This window comes from Hipposideros armiger, unplaced genomic scaffold, assembly GCF_001890085.2.
Source record: "Hipposideros armiger isolate ML-2016 unplaced genomic scaffold, ASM189008v1 scaffold_95, whole genome shotgun sequence".
Classification (NCBI taxonomy): Eukaryota; Metazoa; Chordata; class Mammalia; order Chiroptera; family Hipposideridae; genus Hipposideros; species Hipposideros armiger.
Genome location: NW_017731445.1, coordinates 240894 through 258133, shown reverse-complemented (window position 1 = coordinate 258133; position 17240 = coordinate 240894). Strand labels below are relative to the sequence as shown.

General features: G+C 45.1%; 1 protein-coding gene across 2 annotated transcripts in view; it reads left to right on the top strand.

Moving 5' to 3' along the window:
* The window catches only part of RCL1 (RNA terminal phosphate cyclase like 1), a 53718-nt gene extending 40462 nt beyond the window's left edge, over positions 1-13256 (top strand). For both annotated transcript variants that reach the window (XM_019645910.1, XM_019645911.1), the window contains 2 exons: positions 2364-2467; positions 12468-13256. In XM_019645910.1, the coding sequence (XP_019501455.1) occupies positions 2364-2467; positions 12468-12618 (255 nt within the window). In that variant the 3' untranslated portion in view covers positions 12619-13256. The remainder of the gene's footprint in view (positions 1-2363; positions 2468-12467) is intronic.
* Positions 13257-17240: the final 3984 nt, after the last annotated feature.

The window sequence follows — 17240 nt, the reverse complement described above, 5'->3', positions numbered from 1 at the left end:
CTGATCTGACCTTTTTACCCCTGTGCTCAAAGACCTTCACTAGCTTCTCCCTTTCCCAAGGTAAAGTCAAAGCCCTTTACTCAGAAAAGCTCTCAGCCTGTCTGCTCCACCTTCTCCCTGCAGTTTCACATACTTCTCCGCAGATAACATGCTGCCACTTTCAGGCTGGCCTCCGAGCTGTTCCTCACTAGCCCTGGGTCATATTGCCCCCATCCTCCTGCTCTTCCCTCCAAACCCTGCTCAGCCCTCCAGGGCCAGTTCAAGTCCCCACCTCCCAAAGCCTCCCTCCCTGCCAGGTGAGTGACAGCCTCTTCCCCACCCGCCTCGCCAGTCCTAGTTTCCACAGCCCTCGGCCGCTGCATAGTTTTGGCTTCACCTTGAACTGTTTCTGATTCCTGCCCGTATCTCTTTGCAGTGAGATTGAAGCAACATGGTACAAGGGTTGCATCTGCTGTGGGGGTGGCCTCATCATTCCTCCATGGTGTCCTGTACACAGACCCTAACATACTTATTGCACTAAAATATTGGTCTGATGCATAATAAAAATTAATTGAGAATGGTGGAATAGCAACATTGGTGGAATAGTGATAGGAAGCAGAGCCTGAAGAGAACAGCTCAATTTTAGACAGTTTTATGAAAGGGAACAAACTCTGTAAACCAGAATTAGTTTATTGGTCCTCACATTCTCTGTGGGTCAGGTTTTCCTCTTTGGATGGAAATATATATACAATAACTCTTCTTGTCCTAACATTTGCTAAGTGAGGTAAATATTAACTCAGGTAGTTTAGGAAGAGCAATAGATTTTCATAAAGGCTAGCATAGCAGTAGGATAAGGCCCCTGTTTTCTTACTCCATTGTCATAAATGAAGTCTAACAGCAAAGAGTGTCTGCCTAAGAACTGATTTGTTACCTACCCTACATGCATTTAAAAAGAGAGAAGTGTACCCACATGAATAGCAGTGGGTGGCCACCTGTTCTGTTCAAAGTCGGGGAGAGTCTAACCTTGGACAGTGATGTGCCTTGGTCAGAAACTGGGTTTTTTTTATGACTTGTACAAAATATGTAGAAATTCAAGGTCATCCTGCTTTCACTATGTACAATGTCAGTTTGAATTCTGTTAAATAGAGTTATCTCAGAAATAAAGACTTGTTTAAAGGCACAAACGTAAACAGCAGTAATACACAGATCTAGCAGAAGCGAAATGGTTAAAATGATCAAGAAATTCAAGAATAAAAGAAGAAAGGCAACCAAAGCAGTTGTACCTCAGGAGAAAGTTTGTGAAAAGAATTCTGTTCTCCTTATTGACTTGGGAGAAAAAAGGAAGGAAATTAGGGAAGAAAGAGCGTAAGGAATAGAAATGGACAGTTCTTTAGTTTTAAGGCACACAGGAAGAGATAAAGAGGAGAAAGTAATGTAATGTGGCAAGATGTTTCTGAGTGTGGCTGACGAGTGATAGAGGGAAAAACCTTGAAAGGTAAAGGCCCTTTTATGTCAGATTGACTGATGTTCAGATTAAGTAAGTAAAAGCAGCATTTACTTCACCCTTGTTAATTAATTATACATTTCCTAGAACTGATTATGCTTGTTTGCTTATGTGTCCTGCTGCTGCTTTAATTACCAAGGGAAGGTTTTTTCTCAAGACACACCTTAACCAACTTGATGTCCATTTAATCTGATAGTCTCAGCTAATACAATTGTGTTGGTTAACTGTTAGTTTAACCTCCTGAAGTTAATGGATATAAAGATTACTCTTAAAAGACCCGTGTTGGGCCGGCTGAGTGGCTCAGTTGGTTGAGAGTTGGCTTAGGAGTGCGAGCGCTGAGCAATGGGGCTGCTAGTTCGATTCCCACATGGGCCAGTGATGCTGCGCCCGAGCTGAGCTGCCAGTGGGTGGCGGGATGGCTCAGCTGGTGTAACAACAAGATTGCCTGTTTGATGGTGGGCTACGTCCACCCGCAACTAAGGCTTAACTCGGCACCTTGAGCTGAGCTGCTGCCCAGATGGCTCAGTGGATAGAGCGTGCGCTCTTAACAACAAGGTTACTGGTTCGACTCCCTCCTGGGTTGGTGGCTATGCCCACCCGCAACTAAGATTGTAACACAGCACCTTGAGCTTAGAGGCCATGAGCTGCTGACAGGAAGCCAAATGGCGACTGGCGCCCTCCACAACGAAGATTGAAGAGCAGCGGCTTGACTGGTCCCCTTCCCCAGTTCCCCAGCACTGTTCCCGTCCCCCAATTCCCCAATAAAATCTTAAAAAAAAAAAAGACCCGTGTTATTTTATTATATACATGTGACTGTTTCCTTGGTTTTCCATTTTCTGATTGATACAACAATTAATCTTTCAAGTGTTTGTATTTATAGGGTGGATGTGTGGACTCGACCAACCAAAGCCTGGCTCTGTTGCTTATGACCCTTGGACAGCAGGACGTGTCCAAAGTTCTGCTAGGACCGCTCTCTCCCTACACGTGAGTTGTTTTCTTCAGTCTCGTTATGCTGTCCTGTCTCACCTCCCAAGTGCATTAAATGACCAACGTGCAATACTGTGCATAGCCACCACCATGCGCACCTGCTTGTACTGATCCTTAAACGAGCTAGAGGTTGTCACTCATAAAAACACAGTGTTTTAACAAGGATTTTGTTTTTCTTTCTCTCCTGTGGTTTCATCGCTCCCGTGTCATTAAAGTTGTGTGATATATTGGACAGTTCTTTTGTCTATGCTTTCGATTTTTTTCCATTTTGGTGGTAAGCTCCTGGTTCTGCTATAGCTTGGATTTTGTTGTCAGTTTTGTTAACTCCTCTCTTCCCTTAGCTGTGGCAAACAGGACTATCTTTTTATCCTAGGTGATAGGGTGTGAATTGGCTAGAAAGATGAAGAAAGAGGCAAAGTCCACAGTAATGCCACTGGACAAGTAGGGAAATTGTAAAAGTGAAGTCGAGGCCATTGGATGTTATCAGAAGTTGACTGCTGAGATATTAAATGAAACACTCTCCAAAAAGAGCAGCTCATCAGAAGACGAGTTACTAACAGCGCAGTGAAAGAAGCACTTCCCATTGATAGTAAACGAGGTTGCTATAAGCATCCTGTTTGAGCACTTGCATCTGGGTGTGTGGACATGTGCTTATATGCTTGAGATAATAACATGGCCATCTGTGGGTGGGGAGGTGGGTGGGTGTTCCTTGTGTGGGAGGAAATGCTAAGGTAGATATGAGACTGAACTGTCCTTTTTCGGTTATCATGGTACCGATGCTGTATATCTGAAAGGTACAGTACTGTGATAACTGAAGAATGGTGGTGCCATCACATTGAGAACGGGGCGAGCATTGCTGAGGGGGCCTTGTACCCTTGGACCATGGCTTGAGGGGGACTTGAAGACCAGGAGCTTGAAAGAGATTCTTTTGGAGGCTTTTTTTTTTTTTTTTGACTTGGTGGTGGGAGGTTTTTTTTTGGACAAGGAAATGCAAGAGAATACATTCTGTTCGCAGTGGGGGAAGAGTGATAAGCAGGAAACTTGGTGAGGACCACATTATCTGATGATAACTTGTGTATAGTATTTCACAGGACAGGAAACCTGAAATTGAGTAATCCTAAATGGCATGCTCAGATCAGGAATCAGCATTGCTAAAATAGACTCTGTAGTTCAGGCATTTGGAGAGGAGGTGAGGGCTGGGAGCATAGCACCCTAAAAATGCAGAGATTCGCTTCCTGTAGAGAGTTTGCTGGCTGACAGCTCTGACCACCACGGCTCCCTTCAGCCTCTCAGCTGTCTCATTGCTGCTGCGTTCCCAGCCTCTGCTTCAGGGCAGCAGGAGGCCTGAGTGCTCATACAGCATGAAGTGTCTAGAAATGCGTGTGGTTGTGCGGCACGGGGCTTGGCAGAACATTGTGTGAAAAATGGAATGTATATTTTTATTTTTCCTTCACACTTTTTTTTTAGAGATTTTTTTTTTTCTCTTTCATTTGGGCTACAGGGCCTTTATAATTTTTTCAGGTCAGCAGCCCCTGTGGAGATAGATGGTCAAGATGTGACTGGACATTTTTAAAAGTTCCTATGTCCTCCCCCTACATACCCCTTCACCAAACATTAATTGCAGTGTCTTGTCTTCCAGAAACCTTGCCTAAAATGATTCCATCTAGGAAAACAAAGTGGTCTGCTCTGAATCAAGCTTTACAGGAGTGGGGACAAATTACAAAATTATGTTTCGAGATTTGGGGATTGCAGGACATTCTTCCTCTGGATTACCTGCCTCCCAGGGTTTCGGGCAAGAGGGACCGCCAAGGGGTGGGAAAGAGTAGCCTCCTTTCTTTTTGGTAAGCTAGAAAAGGTTGGAGGGAGGGGGTGGTAAGGAGTTTATTTTTGAAAATGTTATCTGTTTGGGACCCTTGTTACCCTTTTATCATCGTGGGAGGCTCCAGTGGCCCAAAGTGATGAAGGGCAAAGGTGACAAGAAAGAAAGGTCCCTTCAGGGTCCCTTTAGACAAACTTAACATCATATTTGTGTGTACAGTTTAGTGTGAAAACACAGAATCTATGGTCAGTATAATCACAGTGGGGGAACAGTTTATCCTAGTTGGGTTCAAGAGTTTTGGGGACCAAACTATCACTTATTTTCACGTGCAGTTAAAGTTATAAAAATCTGTTTCTGAAACCTCAAATTTCTCAAGAAAACCAGAAACAAGACCCTCCTTGGTTTAAAGAAATGTATTTCTTCTGGCAGTTTGCTCATTCTGATTTGTATAAGTAGCTTTTTAAATATCTATTTACAGAGCCCTGGGATGAAGGGGGATGTTTTTTCTTGCAGGGTTGCTTTTAAACCCTTTCTGGAAAATAAAGGTCTTCGTTTTCTTCCTTTTCTTCTTTCCTCTGTCTTACTTCAGGAGATTGTTGCTGATGGTTTTCTGTGGTACTTGAGAAAGTAAGTCTATATGTGTGAAATTCTTTGGGAAGACCAGAGAGATTTTTTTTTCCAGTAGAATAAAATACTATTGGATAGTGTGCTGGTATGTGTAGAATCTATTTCTGTTCAATTTGTTGAGTTTTAGGCATTTTACAGTTGGCGATAGTGGTTCCACCTTCTCCTCAAAAAGCTTAATATTATAGCTTAATGAGGATTTATACTTTAATTAGAAGTAATATTAACAGGAAGAAAACATGTATCTATGATCATCTTAATTAGCACCTTCAGAAGTTTGATTGGAGACTGTGGTTCCCAGAGTTTTCTGCGTTTTCTTAGTATATGGGTGTTGGAGTCCAACCTATTTGATTTCAGTGGTGGTCTACCCCAGGCTACCGGGAGACCATGGATAGGTATTTAGCATCTCTGAGCCTTGGTGTCATCTGTAGAGGAGGGGAATGGTCCTGAAGTCATGGGCTTGTGGAGATGGAGTAAGGCTTAAATGGGGTCAGGTACTCAGTGCTCCCAGCAGTGCAGGGCTCCCAGCGGACCTCAGTCAGTGCTGGACACCACCGTCCCCACCCAGACACCCCCTTGCCCTGCCCCAGTCTGGAGATCCAGTCTCCCATTAAGGTCACTTCGAACACCAGGAGGCCCAATAAACTTGGCTTTGGGCAATTTCAGGCCTGAAGTCACTTGTAAATTGTTTGCTCAGCTATCTATAAATCTATATCCATTAATTTTTAAATTATGACTAACTTCCTGCAGTCGTGTTGCTAAACGGACTACACACATCTTATTTACTGTTCCCAAGAATTCTGTAAGGTAGGTGTTTATTTAACAAACAGTATGTTTACTGTTGGCCAGATGTTTTAAGTGCTTTCCAAATATGAACTCATAAAGTTCTCATAATAAGCCTATGAGGGTGCTGAAGGCGAGTACTGCTGCACGCTCCATTTTGCAGGTGAGGGGACTGAGGCAAAGAGAGGTCAAGTCATGTGCCCAGAGTCACACAGTCAGCACGTGGGGCTCAGACCCAGACAGTGTCGGCCAGAGTCCGTGCTTCCCTGACCCACTGTGTTCTTATGTAAGAACTGGCATTCTTTCCATAGTGTTGGACTCAGAAGCGCCTCCTCCCTGCCTGAGGCAGGGTGCCATGCCACATCTTGTCAGAGCCCCCATTTCAAATTCTGCTGTAAAATGATCTCCTATCTTTAGTCGGAGGCCTAAAATAAACCATGCCGCTTCGTTTTTTTCTAACTTTAATAGATGACCTCGTTCTGCTACTTGGGAAGTGCTGGGGAGCGAGAGCCCAGTGTCCCTGTTAAACATTGACTGATTGGGGGTTCTTGGCTCACTTAGCACAGCAATGTCAAGATCAAACGAGATAATGCAGGAAAGCGGGGGACTTCTGGCCAAGCCTTGCTATTCGGGTCCAGTTGTTGAACTGCTGTCCTGAGCTGGCACGATACCACTCCACCTTACCTGTGATTTAGTTGCATTTAATGCAGCAAAGCCCTGTCCCCTTTTTTAAGCTGTTTGCACCCCCAGAACATGTTTGGCATATGGTAAAAGCAAGGGATAGCTTTAGTTTCCAGATGAAAAGAGAGGCCAGGGGTCTGCTCATCATGAGTCCTTAGCCCAGCGTGGCTTGGGACCCACATCTCCCAACAGCACGGCCATCCTGGCTCTGTTTCCTTATGCCTTTATAACTGAATTTAGTAACTTCGTTCTTAGAGCAGAGGCCACCTGGGCTTTGGGAAAGCCGCTATTTGGTAGAACAAGCGCTGCCAGTATATTTCAAAGCTGTGGTGTAATCACTACAGGGGGCCCCAGCCAGCAGATTCTCTTCTCACCCCCAGATCTCCCATCCCCTCAACTTCCAGAGCAACCCCTTAGACCTGAGAAGTAGGTAACCCCAATATCCAAGTGGTTTGGTGGAGCAGGAGCCAGGACCTTGTGTTGCGGTTTGTACTTAAGGAGCTGCCAGAGAGAGCACACCCGTGATTGCTTTCACCCCGACTCTAGCAGGAGTCAGAAGAGGGACCTGGGTGAGAGGGGCTACGTTTTAAGGGGCAGTGCCGGGCAAGCTGGCAAGTCCTGGACAGTTGGGATTCAATGGGCAGATGACTGTGAGCCCAATGGCTGTCACCTGTTGACCAGTGGTGCTGGTGGAAGATAACACAGGAAAAACTATCCCTGTGTTCTAGGATTCTCTGAAACTTACTTCTCCGAAACTTACTTATCAGATGGACTGGAGGCTTTTATGGAAAGTAGGTTATTGGTTTGGTGTTTTGTTTTTTTGTGTGTGTGTGGAAAATAAATGACTTCGTTCAGAAAAATAAAGTTTACTGCAGATACAATCCTCTGAGTCCTTTTACATGGGAGTTGCACAGTCCCAGTTCCCTAAAATGGTTAGTCTGAAAAGCTGCCAGTGACCCTGGTCACCTGTGAAGGGGCGGCGCTGCTCTTAGCATGCTGTGGCTCTTGCCTGGCTGTGTGACCACGTGGCTGTGTCTAGGAAGTGTGGATCTACAGTGTGGTGTTTGGGAGCGAGAACAGGGAAGTGTTCTGCACCCAGGAGGCGGGGCCTCGTGGGGCTTGCGTGTGGCTGCAGCCATGCAGAGCCCCGGGGCTGTGGAGAGGGATGTGGATCAGCACCGGACGTGACTCTTCAACTGCATGTAGCTGTGGGCGAGCATATTCTGCTTTGTTTTCATTTTCTTAAAGAGACTGTTAGGATTTAATATTGTCTGTGGTTATTTCTCAGCTTCTGAGCATGTTTGCTCTTTGATAGGCCAGCTCCAGGCGATGGGGAGAATGGGGCTGGAGCTGGGAGGACATTCTGAAACATCCCTTAAGCCAGTCCCTTACAGCCTTCCTCAGGCTGAGGGGTTGGCAGAACATTATGTAACAAGGGGAACCGACTCTGCTTTTTCTAACCATTCCAAAGGCTACAAATACCCCAAGGTTGCAAATTTGTAGGCCTGTACACTCAAACCTGTGTTTCTCCTATCCTTCTCCAAGAGATCAGAAGCAAGCTGAGGCCTCCTAGGAGTTCTGCCAGCTAGGAGGGTGTCTGGTTTTTCTAGCACAGTTGGACGATTCAGAGCGAAGTGGGCTTGGAAGGCACTGGGAACAGGCCTGTGTTAGAGCCGAGGCAGCAGCCAAGGAGAGAACAAGCTGTTTGCTCCTTAGAACCCAGGCGAGTGGGTGAGATGTCTGGCTTGTTCTGCATTGCTGCCAGCTGGATGCTTGGCTCACAGATGTGCACTGTTTATCTATGGGTTTAGCGTGTTTGTTTTCTTTTTTCCTAGGACAGGGTGGGGGAGATTGTGAGGCTGGGTGGAGAGCAAAGAACTGAAAATGTCAATTGGTTAGTAAGACAGGAAAGCCAGCAGGGGAAGAATTGACTTCCCTTAATTGCTAAGGATGTTGAAGTCATTTCTCAAAATTAGCTCTAACTCCTAAATTCTGTTCTGTGCCTCATTATTGAATGCCTTATATAGGTGCCTAGCAGGTATCATGAGTTTTGATGACAGATAAGGTCATTGTCCTTGAGGTGCTTATATAATTCACCAAGGTGGGAGGGGCAGTTGTGAGACAACTACACATAAGCATTTAATTAGACACTAAACAGAGCCGAGAATGTAGAGGGCTTATTGGCCAGGGAGAAGAGTTGACAAAGGGGGTGTTATTTTAATGATGGAGATGAAGTAGCATAATTGTAAATGGAAGAGAGAGTAAAGGAGTGAGGAATTTTTCTGTTGGTATGCAGCAGTCATCAGAATGCCTACTGTCCAGGGCAGTTCCTGTTTCATCTCTTAGCCCCTAACATGCCGTCATGAGCCAGACAGGTGAGGGATTGTTCAGGTGTCCTTTTCTCCTGCTTGCCTTTCTCTCCTTTAACTAGATCATCTAGGACAGAGACAGGAGTGGGTGGGGAACTCATTTCAGTAAGCTTAACACTTAGCTTGGTATATACTGTATGAGGGTGAGAGGCAGGATTGGTACTTTAACTTCACAAATATATATGCATTTATTTATTTTGAGCAGCTGTATTGAGATATAATTCATATGTCACACAGTTTACCCATTAAAGCGTACAGTTCAATGGTTTTTAGTAGAATCCAAAAGTTGTGTAAACAGAACTACAGTCTAATTTTAGAACAGTCTCACCACCCGGGAAAGAAACCCTCTGCCCATTCATGGTTGTTCACCATTCCTCCCACTCGCCTCAGCCCAGGCAACCACTAATCTGCTTTCTGCCTCTATGCTGGATGTGCCTGTTCTGTCCATTTCATGTAAATAGACTCATACAATATGAGCTCCTAGGTGACTGCCTTCACTCACTTAGCATAATGTTTTCAGGGTTCATCCGTGTTGTGGCATATGTCAGTACTTCATTCCTTTTTATGGCTGAATAGTATTCCATTGTATGAATACACCACATTTTGTTTATTCATCTGTTGATGGGCATTTGGGTTGTTTCTACTTTGACTTTTGTGAATAATGCTGCTATGAACATTTGTTTACAAGTTTTTGTGTGGGTATAGTTTTTCGTTTCTCTTGTTGTACATACACGAAAGAGTGGAATTGCTGGATCATATGGTAGCTCCTTGTTGAACATTTTGAGGAACTGCCAGACTGTTTTCCACGGTGGTGACAATTTCTACCAGCAGTGTGTAAGAGTTCGGATTTCTCCACACCCTGACCCACACATTTGTTATTATGTGTCTTTTTGATTGGAGCCATTCTATTGGGTGTCAAGTGGTATCTCAGTGGTTTTGATTTTCACTTCCCTAGTGACTAATGATGTTGAACATCTTTTCATGTGCTCTTGGCCGTATGTATATCTTCTTTGGAGAAATGTCTATTCAGATCCTTAGTCCATTTTTAATTTGGGTTATTTTTTTTATTACGGAGTTGTAAGAGTTCTATAATATATATATTCTAGATATTAGATCCTTATCAGATATATGGTTTGCCAATATTTTCTCCCATTCTGGGAGTTGTATTTTCACTTTCTTGACAGTGTCCACAAAAGATTTCAATTTTGATGCAGTCCAATTTATTTATTTATTTTATTATTTTTAGCTGAGCCATCCTGCCACCAGTTGGCAGCTCAGCAGCAGCGCAGCTCAGGCCAGGCATCAAACCGCTGTTGTTCAGAGCTCGCACTTTTTTTTTTTTTTTAAGATTTTTATTGGGGAATTGGGGGAAGGGGAACAGACAAGTTGCTGTCGTTTTGTTCTTCAGTCTAGTTGTGGAGGACGTTGCTTCACTGGCACAAGTTGGCACCATCATTGCGCTCTTCCCCGGGCGAGGCAGATCAGTCGCCGGCTTCTGGACGGCCGCTCACGCTGGCTGCTGGCCACTCACGCTGGCTGCTGGCTACACACGGTAGCCCATGGCAACCCACTGCAGCAGGGGCTGCTGCCTTTGTCGTCGCTGGCGACTCACAGCAGCCCAGCTCCAGGGTGAGCTATTGTTCAGCATCTTAGCTGTAGAGGGCAGTGTCACTGGCCCTCATATATGGGATCTGAACTGGGGCCCTCTGGCGTCCCAAGCCAGCTCTTAACCAATGAGCTACTCGGCCGGCCCCAGAGCTCGCACTCTTGAGTGAGCTCTTAATCAACTGAGCCACTCGGCCAGCCCTATATTTATTTATTTATTTTTTATCATTACGCTTTTGGTGGTGTATTCAAGAAACCATTGCCTAGCCCAAGATCATGAAGATTTACTCCTGTTTTCTTCTGTGAGTTTCATAGTTTTAGCTCTTACATGCAGGTCTTTGATCCATTTTGAGTTGATTTTGTGTATAATGTGATGAAAGGGTCCAACCTCATTGTTTTGCATGTGAAGTTGTTCCTGCACCATTCATTGAGAATATTATTCTTTCCCTGTTATCTTGGCACCCTTTTTGAAAATCAGTGGACCACAAGTGAGTGGATTGATTTCTTGACTCTCAATTCTGTTCCATTGATCTGCATGTTAGGGTCAGTATTTTGTTTTTTGTTTTTTTTTTTTTTTAGCTGAGCCATCCTGCCGCCTGTTGGCAGCTCAGCGGCAACTCAGCTCGGGCCAGGCATCGAACCGTTGTTGCTCAGAGCTCTCACTCTTGTGTGAGCTCTTAACCAACTGAGCCACTCGGCGGGCCCATAGGGTCAGTATTTTGAAAGCTCAGTTATCCCATGTTCAGTCAGAGCTGAGAGCCATCTGGCTGGGGTAGGGAGTTTGGATGGTTCGATTGGGAGGGAGCACAACACGAGGTTGCTGGAATTCTTTATTTCAGATATGTAGTCCATCTGTTCTTAACTAAACCAGCATTTTTGAAACCTGCCTGATAAAAATCACCAGGAGTGCTTGTGAACAATCGATTTCTCGCCCCTTTTCACTGGGGAGACAGGGCTTGGAAAGGGGTGGGGAGAGGATATCTTTGCATGTGGCCTATGATTCTGGGCTCTTCCATATGGACATTTCCTCCCTGTTAGTTGCCAGTTGACTAGAACCTTCAGGAACCTGTAGGTGAGTCATTGCTGAATGTTTTAGGCCACACAAGTAGAGGCCTGCATACCCATCCCGTGGTCCTTCCCCAGAATTGCTGTTCCCAAGGTATTCTTGGGGTGAAACCATCGCTCTGTCTTAAGGAAGATGACAAGAAATAGCCACATGAAACTTCTCACCATGTTTACTGTGAGCCCTTCGCTGACCACCTTATTGAAGAGTGCCTCCTGCCATATACACACAGATATTGTTAGATCCACATTTCCTCCCCATCTGCCTTGTTTACTTTATTTACATTTCCCTTTTCAAGGATATTTAACTTCTCTTGTCTTGCCCCACTTGATTGAAAACACCACGTCAGAAGGGACTTTTTTTTTTTTTTTTTTTAGCTGAGCCATCCTGCCACCTGTTGGCAGCTCAGTGGCTGCTCAGCTCAGGCCGGGAATCAAACTGGCGACCCCGTTGCTCAGAGCTCAAACTCTTGAGCGAGTTCTTAACCAACTGAGCCACTCGGCTGGCCGGAGAAGGGATTTTCAGTTGACTGCAACATCTGTCTCCAAGAACACTGCCAGGCACATTATAGGCATTCACTCCATGTTTGGTAAATGAATGGAAGGAGGATGTTGAGACTGAGGAATGAAGAGAGAAGACATCTCTATTTTGGCATCAACAGCAGTCATTCCGCTTGGTTTTACCTCATGATGCTGTGAATCACGACAGTACGTGTCTCTGTCTTTGCAGGAGCCACTCAAGTATTAACGCCGTGTTCATGTCCACTGTAACAAGTGTGTAGGACAAGACTAACCTCTGACATTCATTCATTCATTCATTCATTCACTCATTCATTCTTCTGTTTTGTGCATCTCCAAGCTGTCTAAATCCCCTGGAAATTGGCAGGCTATAAATAAATATAATGTAATGAGATTTGATGAAAATTTCTTGATTTTGGCCATTCTTCTTGATCTGGGAAATTAAAAAGCTTGGGTTCTAGGTGGGAGGAGAACTTTTTTTGTTTGTTTTTAAATCGATTTCCTCTTTCATTCCTTCCTCCTTTTTCCTTTTTAGGATAGAATTTTTGCGGCACTTGAAGAGCTTTTTCCAGATTATGTTTAAAGTTGAAACCAAGCCAGGTGGTGAAGAACTTAAGGGTGGGGATAAAGTGCTGATGACATGTGTTGGCATTGGCTTCTCCAACCTTAGCAAGACCCTCAAGTGAAACTTTCACGGGACCAAAGACCCCAACGCCTACAGACAAAGCGGAAGCCTCCAAGGACCCAAAGGGACCAAGTCCAAATTCATCCAGGACAGGATAGCCTCTGATGTTAAGGCCTTTCCCAATTTTCTGTTTAAAAACAATCAGAATACCCCAATAAAACACATCTTTCTATCACGTGGTTTCCAGCCATTTCTCCAGTGGTCCTGTTATTCCTCGGGAGGCCCTGTCTTGAGGAGAGCTCCCTGGGCTTACCTGGACAAAGAAAGCACCTTCAGGACACAGTCGTGCTCGAGACCAACATCATAGCTGCATTCCAGCAGTGCTTCCCCAGCCCACATCCCTGGGCGTCTGTCGTGTGGCTGTCTTCCAGACTGATTCTGCAAGAACTGACCTCTTTGAACCTTGGTTTCTGTGTAGGGATTAAATGAGATAATACGGGTGGAAACTCTTTCATCAGTGCAGTGTTATGCAAATGTCAGAAATTGGTATATGAGACTATTTCATCCCTTGTCTTAAGGGTGGACTCTGCTGTCTTGGAGACAGATACTGCTCCCTGTCTGGTTCATTGTATGTGTGTGTTGGGGGATGAGTGCCTGGGTGTGCCGGGGTCCAATTAAAATTGTTGAATGTTTTTTATATCCCACGTGTGCTCTACATTTTCTTATTTTGTTCTCATAGTAGTCCTGTGATACAGATGTTATCATCTCCACAAGGAAATTCAAAAAGGATATTTTGTTCCTTTGAAATTTATAATGGGAAGGCATTAGCTCTCCTGATTTAAATATCTAAGTGTAATAATAGTGTCGGAGTCTGGAAGTTTTACCTTACATACAAGCTGATAAGCTAGAGCAGGGGTCGGCAAACTGCAGCTCGCGAGCCACATGCAGCCCTTCGGGTATGTTCCATCTCAAAAGTTTGCCAACCCCTGGAAGAGCCAATCCAGTCCCTCACAACAATTTAAAAATTATTTGAGAGCCATAAATATATTTTTACATAATCACCATTATATGAATAATGTCTTTTAAAAATTTTATAAATGAAACTATGATAGTTTTATTTTTATTTTAATTTTCAATTTTACTTCAGCCTTCAGCTTGCGAGCCAGTTTGCTGACCCCTGGCGGCTTTTCCGTCTTAAAAATTTGCCAACCCCTGAGCTAGAGGATTACTGTTTCATGGATGCTGGGAAAAGACATGAGAGCCCTCGGTCAGAGACAAAGACCGTTGTGACTCGGCACAGCAAGCCTTATGAACTTCATGTTTGCATTGGTTTCCCCTGTCCCCCAAGTCTCACAGTGGTAACGTGGAAGGGCCCCAGATAGATGCCATGCCCACAGCAGGCTTGCATCACAGCCAAGAAACATGCACGCCTGGGGACTCTACCTCTATAGCAGGCCTGCTCTTTGTTCCAGATGTGGACATTACTTCATCTCTCAACACAGATGAGAAAGGGCCTGGGTAAAGGCTTCCCCATCAAGAATGTGCTGGAACACCCAAGGCCTGTGGCGATTGCCTCTGCCAACCAATGAGCCTACATTGGTGTGTGGGAGTTGGTAGAAGGGGAAAGATCTAATTCTTCTAGGATTCTAAATGATATTCTCCCCTTGGGGTGGGCTTTTGAAGTATGAAAGGTCTTTGTCTTCCTCGGCCTCTTGGTACCCTTTGCTTTTTCAGTGAAAGGGGCCAGAGGAAGTCTGTGCTGTTATGATTGGGGGCTGCGGAGAATGTGGAGATGAAGGACTAATACAGAAGGTGGCTGGGCCTTTTTTGAACTGTGCAGCCCTCTACTTACTGAGAGCTTTGCTTGCTGTATTAGTTTTCTGTTGCTGCATAAAAAAATCACAACAAATTTAGCAGCTTAAAACTATCCATTTCTCATCTCACAGTTCTGTAGGTCAGAAGTCCTGGTGGGTTTGGTTGGGTTCTCTGTTTAGGGTCTCAAGGCTGATGCTAAGGTGTCAGCCAGGCTGGGCTTGGGAAAAGAATGTGCTTCCAGTTCATTCACTTGGCAGAATTCAGGCTGCAGGACTGGAGTTCCTTTCTGGCTGGCCAGGGACTACTCTCAGCTTATAGAGGCTGCAAACATTCTGTGTAACTAACTTGGTTCTCTTTATCCTCAAGCCAGCAGTGAAGCATCAAATCCTTCATGTGCTTTGAATCTGACTTCCTCTTGTGATAGCAGCTGAAGAAAACATTGCTTTTAGATGACTCATATCACAGGCCAACTAGAATCTCCATATCTAGGGTCACCTGATAACAGCCATACTTAGATTTGTGTTGGAATAGCCAGGGGCTGGGAATCTTGGTCGGTCATCTGAGCATTGTGCATACCACACATGCTGCAGTTTTACTTGACACTGCTGGTGTTTGAACCCAGATCTGCCCACGCTCAGATACAGAACTAAGGCACTGCATGGCCAGTCCTGCCCTACAGGAGCTTTCTGTCCTTTGGAATGAGCTCTGGAAATGGTCCTGTGGGTCAATTTATGGTGATATATAGACTCCGGGCAGATCATTGCAAGCAGTAGAAGGGACGCGTGCCCCTACTGGCTACAAACACGGAAGTATCTGCTGGTTTCCAGCCCTCCATCCGGCACAGCTGCTTTTAGAGTGGGAGCATCTGGCAGTGGCGATGATAGTGCCAAGAGGAGGACAGATTTAATATTTATTTAAATGGCCTGCTCCCAGCCCCCCTCTCAAATGCCCAAGAGAAGGAATACCATGCCTTAGGAAGAAGTCATCCTGTGCAGGTTGCTGGTTCATCTTAGTGACGGCAGGCATCTGTGGTCTTGGCCTTGTTCTTAGCGTAGCCCCTGATTGGTCCAGCTTCCCGGGTAGAGTGATGAGAGATTCCAGCATTTGGGGCCTGTCTGCTCTCCTTGACAGAGAGAGACCACTCAATGAGACTAGTGATTTTTTTTCAGGCAGATACACCTGTGTCCTTATTGGGGGTCATGACAGAATAATTGTCTTTGTCTACCTGTCATCTACCAGGCCCTGTTCCTGCCTGTCAACACCCTTCAACTGCATTCTCTGTAAACACCAGTTCAGCCTCCCTCCACCGTGAGTGTTTTACAATATTCATCAAAACAGTTGATAAGGGGTGGGAGGAAGCTAGGGTATTGCAACACGACCTGCTGATGGGGAAAGAGCAACAGGAGCCTCTGCTGAAATCCAAATTACCCTAAACCTCATGGGTTTTTGGTTTTTTTGGTTTGTTTTATCTTTTTTGATAAAAAGTGAAGGATATCACTGATGACAGACCCAACCAAAAAAACCCCAAAACTTAAGCTGCACCGTGGTGCCTGTCTTTTCACTGTCACTACAACAAAAGATGACGAGGTAGCCATTTTCCAGTAGGTCTTTTGTGCTGGGTGGCTCCTAGGTGAGGCCAAGGCTGACAGTTAATTTTACAAACAATGAGGCGAAAGGTTGAGGGTGCAAAAGGGAGGGAAAGAAATAGGATGGAGTAGAGGAGACTTAAAAGAAGTGGGTAAAAGCAAAGGTAAATGGAGAAAAGGAAACACCAGGGAAATAAGGAATTACCACAGTTTTGGCTGTGCCTAAGGTAGGGGTGGGATTCAGCTGGGTGAGGTGTGGGGATCAAGGTGGAGTGAAGAAGTACATTATTGGGGGCCTTGGTCATGGTGAGAGGATTAGAATGTGGACTTCCGTTTAATTTTCCTGTCAGTACTTTGTTGGAGACGTGGGGAGGTACCAGTGGGTGATTTAAGTCAGTCTGTGATGAATGGGAAAGCAGCCTCATAGGTCGTGTGCCCAACCTGGATCTCCACTGTTCCTCACCTGGCTCCAGAGTGGATGAGAAGTGACTGGTGCTGAGAGTGTCCGTGTTCAGATGACCCTGGCCTGTTTTTTAGAAATGACTAATAGTTAACAGGAATGTCAATAGGCAAGCCAGATCTTTTTGGACTCTTAAGTTGGCTAGGTCTCAGAAGCCATTTGAGTAGAATAATTTATCGACGTTTGGCATCTCATGGAGTCCAAGCCACATCATTTCTTTACTTAAGCAAATAAAAGCTGTCATTTTGTCAGGGGCTGCCTTTAATTCTTTGTCACTTATGACCCATACCTGTCAGATAGCCTGACCCCCAAGCCTGAGGCACGGGCCTTGGGGCAGCACCTGTTGATGGGTCAGGTCAGAGTGTTTCCACTCCCTCTTCCTGGTCCTTCTGATGCTATTGGTTCTGGATACGGATCCTGCTCTGCCGAGACCTTCTGCTGGGCCTAGAGGGGAGGCGATAGTGCCTCAGGAGGTAAGTGTGGCACAGCTTGCTTTCTGGCCCAGCTCAGCTTCTAACCAGCTGTTATGATATTAAAAAATTCACCTTCTCACACTTGGGTTTCCTCTGTCCAGTTGGGGTGGATGTGTAAGAGGGTGCCCGAAAATTCAAAGATTCCCCTTATTGCCTTTTCTACCCTTCCCCCATTCTCATGTTTATCTGGGGTGGAAGGTAGGTTAGTTGGCATGAGCATTTTTTTCTTTTTTTTTTTTTTAAAGATTTTATTGGGGAATTGGGGAAGGGGAACAGACAAGTTGCTGTCATTTTGTTCTTTAGTTGTAGAGGACGGTGTCACTGGCCCTCATATGTGGGATCCGAACCG